The sequence below is a fragment of the Peromyscus maniculatus genome, chromosome 15 (genome assembly GCF_049852395.1).
Source record: "Peromyscus maniculatus bairdii isolate BWxNUB_F1_BW_parent chromosome 15, HU_Pman_BW_mat_3.1, whole genome shotgun sequence".
Taxonomy (NCBI): domain Eukaryota; kingdom Metazoa; phylum Chordata; class Mammalia; order Rodentia; family Cricetidae; genus Peromyscus; species Peromyscus maniculatus.
In genome coordinates, this window is record NC_134866.1 from 72,976,999 (window position 1) to 72,992,246 (window position 15,248).

A 15,248-nucleotide genomic window follows, 5' to 3' on the forward strand; every position below is an offset into this window, starting at 1 on the left:
CCTGCCTGGCTAGGCGATGTTAGAAAGCCGTTTGCCAAAAAGTGGGAGCAGGTGGCGCTCAGAGGCGAGGCCACTCCCGCAGGCAGCTGGCAGCAGGCAGGACGCTCGCCTCGAGCTTCAAGTGGGAGCCTCGGGCCCCCCGGACTACCTAGCCCACGCTTGCCGGGGGATGGCCGCCCCTGTGCGGAGCCTGCAAGCTACGCTCGGGAGGAGGAGCTTTCAAGTCTAGAACGTCAGTCAGGCCACGTTGGCTGGGAGAGGGAAGGAAACCAGCCCTGAGGGCAGAGAGCTCGTGACAGCTGAAGCGGAGTAGATCCGGAGTGTGCATGGCTTTTTTTTTTTCCTCCCCTGGAAGAATCGGGGAGCGATCCGTGGGCAGCCGAAGTGAAGCAAAGAACCCTGGAGGATCAGAGCTCTCCTCCAGCAAAAACGCACCCAAGGGCTTCGTATCCAGGAGTTGATTCCAAGCCCACCACCCTCAAGCAGACGCGGTGCCAAACGGGCTTCCTGGAAGGCTCCGGTGTGCAGCTTCCCGGCCGCCTCTAAGACCCGGAGCGCAACCCGGGAGCGGCCAGGCGCCGGGCCCGGACGGACACAGTGCGCACGCGCAGGGGGGGTGGGCCGCCGGGTCGGCCGGCCCGAGCGGTGACGAGCCCGGAAGCGCCGGCGCGCGCCCCGCTCCGTTCCGCAACTAGTTTTGTTCGGTGCCCTCGGGACGCGAGCCCTTCGGAGAGAACCCCCGGCCGCCACCGCCGCCGCCGCCGCCCGCTCGCCGCTACCGCCGCGATGTCCAGCAACAGTTTCGCCTACAACGAGCAGTCGGGAGGAGGGGAGGCGGCGGAGCTCGGGCAGGAGGCCACCTCGACCATCGCCCCCTCGGGCGCCTTCGGCCTCTTCAGCAGCGACTGGAAGAAGTGAGGACCCGGGCTCGGGGTGCGGGAGCGCCGCTGCCGCCGCGGGGACGCCAGGCGGCCGCCCGGCTGGCTGCTCGGGTGGGTGGCTGGGGTGGCCCCGCCGGGGGGCAGGGCTGGCTTTTTTAGGGGGAACATCTGGGGGCGCGAGAGGCGGCGCTGGTGGTTTCCAAACTTTGTGTGTGTGTGTGTGTGTGTGTGTGTGTGTGTGTGTGTGTGTGTGTGTAAGGAGGGGCGGCGGATGGGGGAAGAGGACCAGTTGGTGAGCTGAGGTCCCCCGTCTCAAACCGTTAAATTTTGAACTTCTCGTTAATTTAAGGTCCGCAGGGTCAGGCCCGGAGACAGTCACTTTTTTTTAAGGTGAAGGGACTATGTGGGAGGGAGGTTGAGAGTAGCAATGTTGCTTACTGGACTCTGCCCATGTATAGGGGCTGAGCGGTGGTTTGGGGGTTCTGTATGAATGACACACTGGTTTTGATCACCTCTGGCGGGTACTCCCCTCTCCACCCACCCCCCAACGTTGAGATAATATTTAAATACAGTGTTGTGAACCAGTCCTGATTTATTTATTTGCAAATAGAGTGAATTTAAAAAACAAACACTAAGCAGTGTACATTTTTTGTAAAAAGTTACTAAGGGTTCATGTCAGATACCACCCAGAATTGAAAACATCCTTAGCCGCGTCCTTCTTAGTTTAGATTTGCATTTTTTGGGGGGCGGAGAATTGGGCTGTGTATAAATGTACAGAATTAAGACAACTTTTAATTGTTAGTTTCAGTGTCGTCCCCCACTCTTCCCCGCCCCCCAGTGGTCTCACTGTGTAGAGCAGGCCAGCCTGGAAATCTGAGAAATCCACCTGCCTCTGCCTCCCCAGCGCATGCAGCGCCGCGCCAGTCCACATTTGTCTTATTTTTGATCTCTTATTGCTACACAGTGTGGTAAAACATAACAGATGGTCACTAGATTGTGCCAACTTAAGGTAGAGTAACCAGGCTGATAGTTTTGCAGATGTTAGGAGGTTATAATTAAGCTAAGAATTTGGGGAGGTGGTTAGAGGCAGTCTTGTTCTGTAGCTCAGGCTGGCCTAAACTGGAACTGGCCGTCCTCCTTCCTCCCCGGTACTGACATTACAATGTGAACTGTCAATACCAGTTTTATAATTCAAATTTTAATAGGATTGGATAGACTATAAAGTGCTAATAGCTGAAATTGAGGTTAAATTTTGACTCCCTTGACTGAAATGTTGTATATAGCGTATTAATTATCTTTGTGTTCATTATTTCTAGGATAGGAAAGTTTAAGAAATAATAGATCTTATCTGTCATTGTGTACATTTAGGTGACTGAATGATCCAACAAGGAGTTTATTCTGCCACCATATTTTACTTGGCAAAAATTGTTTCAGTTGTTGAATTTGCATGTGACTTGTATACAGTTAATCTCCTTTTCTGATTTGTGAGCATCTCAGGTGCCTTTTTCTTTGTGTGGTTTTTTTTTTTTTTTTTTTTTTTTTTTTTTTTTTTTTTTTTTTTTTTGAGAAAGGGTCCCTCTGTAGTTTTGGAGTCTGTCCTGGAACTGACTTTGTAGACCAGGCTAACCTTGAACTCACAGAGATCCTCCTGCCTCTGCCTCCCGGGTGCTGGGATTAAAGGCGTGTGCCACCACCTCCAGGCTGCTTTCTTCTTTTCTTTTAGATTAAGTAAAGTTTGGGCCTGGTTTGGGAAGAACATATGGCTTTATAGTTAATTGAAGTTAGAATTGAATTAAAATGCCTTGCCTCTGAGTGCTTGTGCATTTGGGTACTCATAATTATATCACATTCAGTGTGTGTCTGTCCCGGGGCCTGCCTAGGCAAGTGCTCTGCCACCAAGCTGCATCCCCAGCCCGCAGTCCTTAGTGGACTGTTAGCAGATACTTCTCTGATTCCACTTTAATGGTGCGGAACTTGTAGTCCAGTGGTTAATCTGCCCAAGGTCACAGAGCTGTCAGAATTTGAACCCAGACCTTTTAATCTCAGTTTTTTCTCTAATGTGTTTGGACTTGAAATCGATGCTGTTTTTACTAGGGAATGCATATAGCTCACGAAAAGTTTAAAACTTTGACTAGCAGCCGGAGACACTCAATGACCTTGAAGCTTTCAGGAGTTGACACATTTTGGCTCCGGAACTGCAGTCTCGTGGAGTTAGTCAGCAGAAAGGAACACTCCTGTTCTGCAAGTGGCCACTTAATCGCTCCTGAGTTCTCATTAAAAAAAAAAAAAAAAAAGTCCTTGGAGACAGGCTCTCACTGTGTAGCCCAGGCTGGCCTCAAACTTGTAACCCTTCTGCCTTAGACTCTTGAGTGCTTGTGTTTGCAGGCGCGACCCACCACACCCCGCTCTTTGGCTCTGCTTCCTAATGGGTTGCTTTGAAATAGCTTCTTTTCTTTTTGTTTTTACTTTCAAGTCATTTTAGGTTTTTTTTTTTCTTCAGCATTTGTGAGGATCACTCTTTATGTAGAATCACCGGTTATCATTCTTCATTTTTCACTTTGTAGTTATATGTCTCGGTGTGTGGGTTTGTGCCGTGCCGGTGGAGGCCAGAAGAAGGCATTGGATCTCTGGAGCAGGCTGTTGTGAGCTGCCTAATGTGGTGCTGGAAATAAAACTGGGGTCTTCTGCAAGATCAGCCTGTGCTCTTAACCACTGAGCTGTCTCTCTAGTCCAGAATCACCAGTCAAAACAAGAGTCGCTGTGCTGCTCACCACCCCTGTCCCCTCCCCTCTCTTCCTTCCCTGTTACGTGAACACACATATGCACACATGTCACATGAATTGTCATCTTCAGAACCATGGAGATTAAGTTGTTTAAATCATACATACCCTTTACCCTTGAAAGCTTAGTTTCTGTTTTTGATAATAAAAACGATCTCTTATGCAGTCGTTGTTTCAGATACGATCAAGAAGTTTAATATTGATACAGACTAGTAACCAGTCCAGTTTTTCCCTTTGTTCCAATGTTGCCTCTTCCTTTCTTTTAGGATGCTTTTCATTAGTATGGAATCCAGTCTAGTATCCTACAACATTTCATACAGTGATCATATCCTTTTAACCTCCCTTAATGATTTCTTAGCCTTTCTTCACCTCACATGACCCCTTGTGTGGGGGACCAGCTCCCACTTTTACAACCAGGGTACTCTTGAGTAGGGAGAAGTGAGGAACATTTAGTTAGAAAGAGAAACCTAGACGGCGAGAGGAAAGACAGAAACACAGGATAGCCTCAGGAGGGCCTGGGTCAAAACCCACCAGCCCTGAACTTTATTCAAAAGGGCTTTTTATAACAATGCCAAGGGGAGGGGCAGAAGACCTCCCCCTGCTAGATACAACCAAGTGTAGACCCTTCCAAACACCTGGTACGCAGGCCTGTGGTCCAAACAGCCCCTTATGCAGTCCTGCTGGGTAAAGCCACTAGGAAACCTCGGTGGGTTCCAACACCCTTGACATATTTAAAAAGTACTAGTCAATTATTTTATAGCATAGTAATCAACAGGGATTTGTTGTGGTTCTTCATCTTTAGGTTTGGGTTACATGGCCCTGATTAGAGCACTGCCAAAGGTAACATGTCTTTCAGCTGTTAGGGCTAGAGACACAGGACATCCACCATCTTCCTGATTTTCCCAGCTAAGGGCTTTTCTGGTGTCTTGACTATATCATTACTATTTTTATTCACGCCCTCCTTGCAATCTGTTCTCGGTACCTTGAGACCATGTAGAGAGCTTTCTCATTAAAGTCTTCAGCAGTCAATTATGATACTTCTGTTTGAAAGATTCATTTTATTTTTTTTAACGTGTCTGAGTGTGTGTGTGTGTCTCTGTCAGTGTCTCTATGTCTGTGCCAGTATGTGCATGTAAGTGTAGGTGACGAAGGAGGCCAGGAGAGGGCGTCGGTCCCCTGGGATTGGAGTTAAACATGGCTTCGAGCCATCTGGTGCGGATGCTGGGAGCACTCAGGTGCTCCTCACTGCTGAGTCATCCCTAGTCTGAGACATCAGTCTTCTGACCCCGCCTTTGCTGCTGTGCGCTGTGCCCGGCTCCGCGTCCTCCTCCGTGTGCTCTCTCCTGTATCTTGGGACTCTGTTCTTTAGTACTTCACTGACTGTCTCATCTCTTCCCAGTCAATCCCCAGTCAGTTTTGTTTTCAGAATTTTCTGTGCAATCCTTCACACACGGTCAGATTTGGGAGGGTTATATAGCTTTATGAAAGCAGCTCCCCGCACAGTTGTTTGTGAGTCTCCCCGGCGGGTTAGTTCACTGGGATTGAGGGTTTTCCTTCTTCACTTTGAAATGTAAACAACTAACTCATTGCTCCCTTTTCTTTTGGAATAGTCTATACTTTCACTACTTTTAGTTTTCTTCTAAGTTACTTTTCTTTATCTTAAAAAAAAAAAAGGGAGAGAGAACCTTCCTTTATCTTAGTCCATTTGGGTGTATGTGTAAAGAAAGAATTTCACATTTCTTTCTGGCTTAAGCATTTAATTGCAAAGTAATTTCTTTCTTTCTTTTTTTTTTTTTTTGCAAAGTAATTTCTAGATGACTCAGGTAAGACTAGTCAATGTCCTGATTTTCTTCTGAATTTCTAAGTATCTTATGTATCTCATTAAACAATTTAAGGCATCCTTTAAAATTTTTATTACTGTGCAGTAGTTGTATATATTTATGATGGTGGTTGTGGTATTCAACATGTGTTTCCGTGTGTACTGATCGTACCAGGGTAAATTAGCAATTCTGTCACCTTATTTCTTTGTTTAGAGCCTTTAGCTGCTCACTGCTAACTTTCTTACAACTCCAAGCTAGTTCACTGAGAGCTGTAACTGGCTCACTATTTTACTGCTGTAAGGAGACACCCTGACCTCGGCAACTCTTCTAAAAGAAGGCATTTAATTGGGGGCTTGCATACAGTTTCAGAGCGTGAGTCCATTCATGGTGTGGATAGGCCTGGTGTTGGAGTGTAGCTGAGAGCTTTACATCCTGGTCCGCGGGCAGCAGGCAGGCCCACTCCCAGAAGCACACCTCCTCCAACAAGGCCATGTCGGACAATCCTTTCCCAAAGAGTTCCACTACCGGGCACCAAGCGTTTAAACATATGGGCCTGTAGGGGTCATGCTCCCTCAAACCACCACAGGCCGCTAGAACTGACTCCTTTGATCTAGCTAGTGGGGCTGTCGTCCATCTCTCTCCCCCACTCAGTGCGATAGAAGCAGAGTGACTGCAAATGTAGGATACCAGAGCACAAGGTCCCGGAGTCTCCGTGCCTTTGGGAGCATTGTGGTGCAGTAGAGTGTCACGGGAGACAGGAGACTAGGTTTAAATAAGTGCTTTCCAATAATAGTGCTTTCATGTTCAACTTGGTTGATTTCCTCAAATTTCAGTTTCCTCGTTTCTAGAAAGGGTGTGATTAATACTTGCCTGGTCTGGGATTTTTTTTTTTCTTTTTCTTTTTTTTTTTTTTTATCTTTCAAGACAGGGTTTCTCTGTGTAACCCTGACTGTCCTGGAACTCACTCTGTAGACCAGGCTGGCCTCTGCCTCTCAAGCGCTGGGATTAAAGGCGTGCACCACCACCATGTGGCATCTGGCTTCTGGGAGTGTTTTGTAAGACAGTATTTGAAAGAAAGCTTTGGCCTTCTCTTCCTTCTTTTCTCTCTTCCTTTTTTCCTTCTTTCTCTTCCCCGTCGCTTCCTTCTCTTCCTTTTTATCTATCTATCTTTTAATTTCTTTTTGAGGTAGGATCGCATACTCTTGGCTCTAGACCAGATTAGCCTCACACTCACAGCAGCCCTCTTTCTGCAGCCTCCCTCAGTGCTGGGATTACCCGCGTGGGCCACCATGCCCCCCAGATTATTTCTCAACTAGAATCTGGACTAGCGGAAGGAGCACTGGTAAGAGCTTCACTGAAGTGGTACTGCTGGAGCTTAAGGTCTGAGGAGACTTTTGTCATGTGGACGAAAGAGGGAGTGTTATTTAGGCCAAGAATACAGATCAGGAGAGTGGTAAGAAAGGACCCGTGCTCAGATGAGAGAGATTCGGACAAGCTTCTAGGCTGCAGCTGGGAAAGCTTGGGGATAGTTCCACCACCTCAGGAGAGTTTGTTAGACGATGGGCTGATCGTGCAGCCAAAACCCGCGTGTGGCTGAATAGAAGGATCAGGAAAGAGTGCAGAGAGAGAGAGGGACTAGAATGGAGGCTGCAGAGGCCCTTGCTTCTAGTAATTAAAGATTAGCAGCCCATCCCCCCCTGAACTACACCGAGAGGTGACAGTTCAAACCCTCTGCTGACCATGCGGGGTGGGTTTGTTACTTCAGGTCCACAGAGCAGGGTTAGAGTCTACTAAAGCACTGGCTGCATGTTTTCCTGAGTGGGTAGATTACACCAGTGCATTTTCATTGCATTATCAGCTTCATAGTATCAACCTCGAGCATTCCATCATTGCCTCTACTCTTGAATCCAGTGCTTTTCACGGCTGCTGTGTGGAGGTCACACACCGGTTTGTATGGAGTTGTCACAGGTCCGGCTGTGTGTCTGCCACTTTCCCTGTCTTTCCAGAAGGCAGCAGACATGCACCGAATGAGACAGTCTGTTTAGAGGAGGTCCTTAAGTAGGTTTTTCAAAGTAAGCCAGTTCCAGGGGTCGGTACTTCACTAATAGTAAAACATTATTTAACACAGCCTAAAAGGTGTCCTGGCGTCACAGTTTGAGTCTGTAAATGTGCTTATGCGATTGTTTCAATTCCCATTGATAATTAGTTTGATTAGGATCTGTAGCATTTTTTTTTTTATTGAATTCTTCTTTATGTTCCAATAGTAAGAACTTGGTCTTCTTTCTTATTTACTCTGGTATTTCTGATGGAAATGTTTATATTATTTAGTAGTTCTGTGTGCTTAGGATTCTGGAAACCCAATGGATATTTGTTGAACATTTACCTAGAGCAGTGGTTCTCATCCTTCCTAATGCTGCCACCCTTTAATACAGTCCCTTATGATGTGGTGACCCCCCAACCATAAAGTTATTTTTGTTGCTACTTCATAACTGTAATTTTGCTACTGTTATAAATTGTAGTGCAAATATTTAATATGCAGGATATCTTATGTGACCCCTGTGAAACAGTCATTTAACCTCCAGAGGGGTCATGACCCACAGGTTGAGAAACAGTGACCTAGAGCCCTTACACATTGTAATATTAAATGACACAATTTATGTGGAGTGGATCAGGAAAATATTTTTTTGGTTCATAGTTTTGCCTGACAGGTGTTTTCAGGTCCTTTTACTCTGTTCAGGGATTCAGATCAAACTAGCAGTCTAATTAATTAGCTTGCGCTGTTCAGAAGTGAAGGCTCCGAGAGAATTACGGGTACTTGCTGCTCTTGCAGAGGACTGCAGTTCGGTTTCCAGTACCTACATGTGGCTCACAACTGCCTGCAATTCCAGCCTGCACCCTTGTGCAAACACACACACACACACACACACACACACACACACACACACACGGGTGGGGCGGCAGACAGGGTGGCTGGGGGTATTGGGCGTGGCTGATCCCCTGCGCCCTTTAAGGGGGGGGGTGATGTGAGTCTTTCTGTGGCCCCTATGCAGAAGGTCTGGTCTTGGATAGTCTCACCTGAAGTTAATTGTGTATTGTTTCAGAACAGCCACTCTTGATGGCATTGCTTCTGTCTTGGCTGTGTTCGGTTTACTTAACTTGGAGTTGTCATGTCAATCAAAATTTTAAAGTCTCATCCTCTTCGAAGGCATATTTTACTACAAAGTTGGGCTCATTTTGAATGCATTCCTCTGGTTTGTCTTGGTGCTGTGATTGGACCCAGGGTCCTGTACGTGTTACGCTTGTGGTCTGCCTTGAGCTAGACTCCCAGCCCATGGTGTTTCTACTGTAGACTCTAGGCATTTGTCTCCTGACAGTAATATGGGCACATGCTCACTGTGAATTGTATTGGAATTCTCACCTTTCCTGTGTGATGTCCCTATTGAATGGCATTGTTAATATAATGTAATTCTTGAAGTGCATCCTAAACTACATGTGAAGAGTGAAGATGTGGTGGAGCATGCCTGTAAGCAGGGTCCTCCTTCCTGCAGCGTCCTTTTTGTTCTTCGTCACGTGGCTTGTCCCTGGTGGAGAACCTAACAGCTGCCCAGCCAGCAAACTGCTCACCCCTTGGTATAGGGGGTCCTTTAAGATCACCAGCGTTTCTGAAAATCCCAGTCCTTGCAGTTGGGGCCTGTCAGATTGTGAGCTGTGAGATCGTGTTGTCCCGGGAAACACTCGGCTCTGAGCGTCGTCGTCGTTCTTCCCAAGGAATGATCTTAAACATTAGCAACAACAAAAAGCAGACAGATGGCTCCCTGAAATGTTCTTTTTAAAAAAACCGCATTAAAGTTACACTCACAGAATGACAAATGTGTCGTAGTAAAATAATATGACAGCGTCGCGCTGGTGTATATAAATGAGCCACTGACAAAAACAAATTGCCCCCAGTCCAAATGGAAAATTTAAAGTGAAGAGCCCAAAGTAGAATAATCAGAGAGGAAATGATTTCCTGTATTTCATATTATGAACAGTGCTGGTTGTATTTAGGGAAGACATTTAGCATATCAGGCAGAGCAAGTTCCAGATCCACACAAGGAGACAGTTTGTAGCCGACGTCGGCTCACTGAGGGCCTGGTTATTTGTGTTGCCGAGAGAAGGCCAGTGTCTAATCCTTCAGGGGGAGTTGGCATGGAGGCCGAACAAGGGGGAGGCTGTAGATGAGTCTGGTTCCAAAGCCAGAATCTTTACTCTTGGGGTGGGTTAAGAATACGACCATGAAGGGAGGGGAAGAAACCAGTAAACATGGGGGACAGAGTGATGAGGAGGGGCGTGGAAGGTGGGGCCAGATTGTAGCGGGCTCCATAGCTAAGGGCTTGGAGTCTGGTCTGCCAAGAGAGCAGAGTGTGTAATTAGAACATGGTTAACTGCTAAGTGTCAATTGTGGGACTGATGTATTTCAGGAACTAACACATTTTAGAAGTAGTTTATTGATTCAACACATAGGAATGCTGTCTACATGCTAGGCATTGCTCTTTAAAAATCTTCTTCCTTCCCTCTCTTCCTCCCCTTCCTTTTAGTATGCGCATGCGTGTGTATGTATGTATATAGTATGTGTGTTCTTGTGTGCCTGTGAGTATGTTCTATTCCATGTTGGAATCAGTGTACAGCTTTTGGGAATTGGTTCTCTCCTTTCACCAAATGGGTCCCAGGGATCAAACTAAGATGGGCAGCCTTGGTGGTGTATGTCTTCACCCTTGAGCCATCTCCTGGCTCCAGGCACTGTTCTTAATGCTGGGGCGGGATAGTTTAGAGTCTGATGGTCAAGAAGGCAGGAGGAGGAGGGGGAGAGGAGGGAGGGGGAAGAGGGGGAGGTAGTTTAGAGTGAGGTTGGGCTGGAGTATCCAGTGTAGAGCCAGGAGAAAGTCCAGGAGCGCGTACATGAAGGAGTTGAGGAAGCTACACGTGGGTGTCTGTTGAGCCACAAGGCATACAATTGCTTAGGTATCAAGGCAGGAGAACCTAACCCATGTGAAGATCAGAGAGAGGCCAGTGTGGCTGGAGTAAGCGCAGGAGGAACAGTAAATAAACTAGTGGAAGATGAGATAAGAAGAGGTAAAGTTGGGGTGCAGGATGGGGGCCAGCTTTCAAAGGGCCTTGTAAAGACTTAGATTTTTACCCTGAGAGAGAAGGAAGAAATGCCATTGAGGGGTTTTCGGAAAGGATGGAATGCCCCTGTTTACCTTTTGAAAGACCTTAAAGGCTCCTAAACTAGTGGTCATTTACAGGTCTGAGATGGGAGATCAGCCAAGAGATATGCAATATTTAGCAAGAAGATGATCCGTGGGCCACATGTTGGTGGAGTTGCTGATGCTTTAGCTACAGTAGGTGGATGTGTAGGACACAGCAGGGATGGATCTGAGCTCCTTTGTCTGTGCAGTGGAAGTTTAGAATTGCTACTGAATACTACAAAGACGACTATAAAAAGACAATAGGCAGACACACAAAACCCCAGCACTAAGGGGCCAGGGACTTGGGCATGTTAAGTTGGAGGTAGTGCTGGGCATGGAAGTAGAGTTTATAAATAGGCAGTGAGTCTGGAGCGTAAGGGAGAAATGAGGCTAGCGAAAAGGATTGGGTGAGAATGGGTAGAAAAAGGAGAAGCAGGCGCACTAAGTGCTGGGGTATTCTCCTCTAGGAGGAGAACTATGGAATAATACCCTCTTTCCTCACAGAACACTTAGTAGACGCATAGCAGCTCTAAAATAAGCTCCACCCTGATGCCCAGAGAGAATTGGTTAACTCTTAGAGATGTGGATTCCCCTTCCAGGATGGGCTTTGTTCTGAGGAATATGCTTTTTAGGTGTTGTTAGAGGACACACACATTCTCTCTCTCTCTCTCTCTCTCTTTCTCTCTCTCTCTCTCTCTCTCTCTCTCTCTCTCTCTCTCTCTCTCACACACACACACACACACACACACACACACACGACAGTAAACAACTGTGGCATGCAAATAAGAATATATGTATATTCACACACAGATTGAGACCTCATTAATTATTAACAGAATTACCTAAGAAAGAATGAGTATTAATGATGGGAGCTCTTATGCAGACTTTCCTCATATACCTGTCTGTAGCTGGCAGAGGGATCAAACAGACACAGGTTCCAAGCTGTGTTGCTAGCCAAGTGGAGTTATTTAACTGTAACTGAACTGAAAGACTCAGTTTCTCATTCCCACTGGAATGAGACCGTAGGACTCCAGTTACCACATCGGGTAGTGGTATAGTGTGGCCGAACATCCAAGGAGTACTGCTGGCTTGTGCGCAGTGATTTAGAGCTCACTGGGGACATGAAAAGGTCGAGTTTGAGCAGAGCGCAGCGCTGGGAGACAATGAAGAGGATTGGTGGGCAGGCTGAGGTGGCCAGAGCCTGTGTCATGAGTCATGTGGCACTCTGTGCAGAGTGTTGGACTTCGTCATGGAAGTTTGCACAGCAAGGAGCTGGCAAAGAATTCTAAGTAGAAGAGTGGTGAACTTAAAGAGATTTATTTTAGAAACGTTTGGGGGTATTAAATGGGACCAGCATGAGAATGGTATTCTGTAATGGTGAGCAAGTTTGGAGTGAGGAAGGAAGGTGTTGAGTTCTGTTTTGGATCTGTTGAGTTTGAGTTGGTAGAGAACATTCTTTTTTTTTTTTTTTTTTTTGGTTTTTTCGAGACAGGGTTTCTCGGTGTAGCTTTGCGCCTTTCCTGGGACTCACTTGGTAGCCCAGGCTGGCCTCGAACTCACAAAGATCCGCCTGGCTCTGCCTCCCGAGTGCTGGGATTAAAGGCGTGCGCCACCACCGCCCGGCTTAGAGAACATTCCTTAAGCAGTCAGCTTGGTGGATGTAGCCTCATCACCAGGTTGGTGGTAGACATTTGCTGGTTACAATTTGGTAGTGATGCTGGACGCCATTGAGTGGCAGCGTGTGGTATGTGAAAAGGCCAATGTGGACTCTTCCTACCTAGGTTGGTGGTAGACATTTGATAATGATGCTGGACACTCTTGAGCGGCAGTGTGTGGTATGTGAAAAGGCCAGTGTGAACTCTTCCTACCTAGGTTGGTGGTAGACATTTGCTAATGATGCTGGACACCATTGAGTGGCAGCCTGTGGTATGTGAAAAGGCCAATGTGGACTCTTCATATCTAGGTTGGTGGTAGACATTTGCTGGTTACAATTTGATAGTGATGCTGGACACCATTGAGCGGCAGCGTGTGGTATGTGAAAAGGCCAGTGTGGACTCTTAGTAAAGCCAAGAGAGAGGAGAATTGGTGCTCACTTGGAAAGCCAAGAACAGAGAATTCAGTTTGGAGCTGTGGAGGTTGTCTGTACACACAGTTCATGCATTGCATTTAAGATTTAGTACAAATGCCAAACCCCCTTCTTTAAGAGAAAGATCACAACAGGTCCATGGCTATTGGTGAGTTTGAGTCAGGAAGGCATGTTGCTCAGGCAAGCCCACTCTGCAGTTAGTCTGCCTGGAGTGCAAGCCTGTCACAGAGGGGTTAATGTACCTGGCAGGCTACTTACCATTCTTGGCCCCTGGATTCCTTGGGTATGAAATAGGGATGAGGGTATCAGTAGAAGCTCCACTCTGAGTCATTTTGAGGATTAAGAGATCTAACAAATGGTTAAGTATAGACGGTTAACTTCTTGAACATAAACCGTTAGTATTTGCTGATAGCTGTAAGTAGTTACCAGCAGTTAATACCGCACCCCTCCCAGTTTCGTGTTGTCTATTCCTGCTCCAGGTTTGGAGCCAGCTCCCCATGGGTAGAATTCAGTACTGTAAGAACACCCATAGTGCCACCCCAGAGCTTGTCCAGCTTGACACCGTCACCATGTGACCTTTCAAAGTTGCGTTTTGGAAACACACCTTTTCAGGTGCTTCAGGGAGGAGCTTCTCTCAGTAGAGATTGCTTATCTGTCCCTCCAGTTCCCTACACAGAAGGCCCAGCCAACACATCAGATGGGAAACTTACCTTCAATGGCCTTGGAAACATGTTTGCTTTAAAAAAGGAGTTTTAAAATTAATCTAGCTTTGAGTTGGCATATCTTGCTAACACAGTTGTAGAAAACTTATATTTACCCTCATGTAGTTGATGAATTTCTTGGAGGAAGATTGAATACTAATACTCAGACTTGATGCACCAACTGACTGCTTGGCATGTCTGTGTTTATGCCCATCTGTTACTGTGGCACCATGCCCATTATCATGGTGGCATGCCAGTAGCAGTGAGGCGTGTGAGCCAACAAAGATGAATTGTTTGGATGGAATACACTATTCTGTAATACTAATTAATTTTGAGCTGATGATTCTACATGAGCTAATGTTAACCAAATACAGCCCAGGCACTATCAGTGAAAATAAAATGTATTTTGACTTACATAGGAGTATATCACAGACATTTTAGACTGCCGTTGAGAATAATTACAATCAGTGTTTACTATGGTTCCAGCAATCAGTTTTCTTGATGTAAAATTTAGAGTGTAAAAGAAAAAAAATGCAGTATTTTTTCTCATGGTAGAATGTGATTAGCAAGGAAGTCATGTAATCCTGTTAATTACAGAGTTTGTACTTCTTACATGGTCCTTCACAGTATTGGATTTGGAAATAAGTTTTGTTTAATTCCATCTTTCACTAATCCCAGTCCTATGACGGTGTAATAACGAAGGTTGAGTGAGGTCAGCTTCTCCCATGGTTTGTTTTCTGTGCTGGTTTCTCTATCAGTTTTGTGGGAATAATGCCAGCCACATACACTTTATCCAGACTTTGTCTCTGAATATGACAGCAAACTAAAGTGGTTAAGTTACAGAAAAAGTTGGGGCTGAGTTAAGTGTATGTTATAAACACACGATGTGTTACTTCCGTTCGAATACTGTCACAGGTAACTGCAATGGAAAAGTTCTTACCTATTGTTTCAGAAGTAAAAAGTCAAAAGGTCTTAGGCGGACAGATACAACATTCTTTCTGTGTCTTCCTTTTTAATTAATATATTCTGGAGATCTTTCCGTATTACCATAAGGAACAATACTGTGTTCCTTGAGGTTAATATACTCCGTTCTTGAAGGACAATTGATTGATTTCACTTTGGTCAAGCATAAGGAGTTCTGCAGTATACAGTTTTGCACACACACTTGTGTGAGTTTATCTGCTCATAGCAATTTTTTTTTTTTCATAGAGAGGGTTTCTCTATGTAACAGCCCTGGCTGTCCTAGATCTTCTTCTGTAGACCAGGCTGACCTGGAACTCACAGAGATTCACCTGCCTCTGCCTCCCAAATGCTGGGATTAAAGGCGTGCTCCACCTTGCCTGATTATAGGAAAAGTTTTTAAAGGTAGAATTGTAAGTCAGAGTTTATTGAATATTAAATTAAATGGTGGCTTTGCCGAGTTAGCTTCCAGATAGGTTTTATCAAGTTCCCCTGGTGACTGACAGTAAAATTATTAAATATATAATATTTCAGTAGGTCTAGAATTATATGTTCCCATTTTTTAAAATATATTCTAGCTCTTTAATTCTTTCCATTATCTTCTAGTCTTGATATAATGTCTTCTGAAGTGGCTGTCAGTGGTGAGGAAGGCCTGCCCATCTGTGTAGTCTTATTTGGACATAAGCATGTCTGATTATTTATGTGTTATCTGTAGCTGTTTCATGCTGCAGTAGAGATGAGTATTACATCAGAGACAGTGTGACTGTTAAAGCCTGGAATATTTATGATCTG

The 15,248-nt window shown here is 45.7% G+C and overlaps 1 protein-coding gene across 2 annotated transcripts in view; it reads left to right on the forward strand.

Moving 5' to 3' along the window:
• The first annotated feature begins 604 nt into the window (after positions 1–604).
• Positions 605–15,248, forward strand: part of Ap3b1 (adaptor related protein complex 3 subunit beta 1) — a 222,839-nt gene continuing 208,195 nt past the window's right edge. The window contains exon 1 of one of the 2 annotated variants that reach the window (XM_006981765.4): positions 605–914. In XM_006981765.4, coding sequence (XP_006981827.1) covers positions 787–914 — 128 coding nt within the window. In that variant the 5' untranslated portion in view covers positions 605–786. Of the gene's footprint in view, positions 993–15,248 lie in introns of both variants that reach the window. The other variant, XM_076552077.1, reaches the window with a different exon arrangement.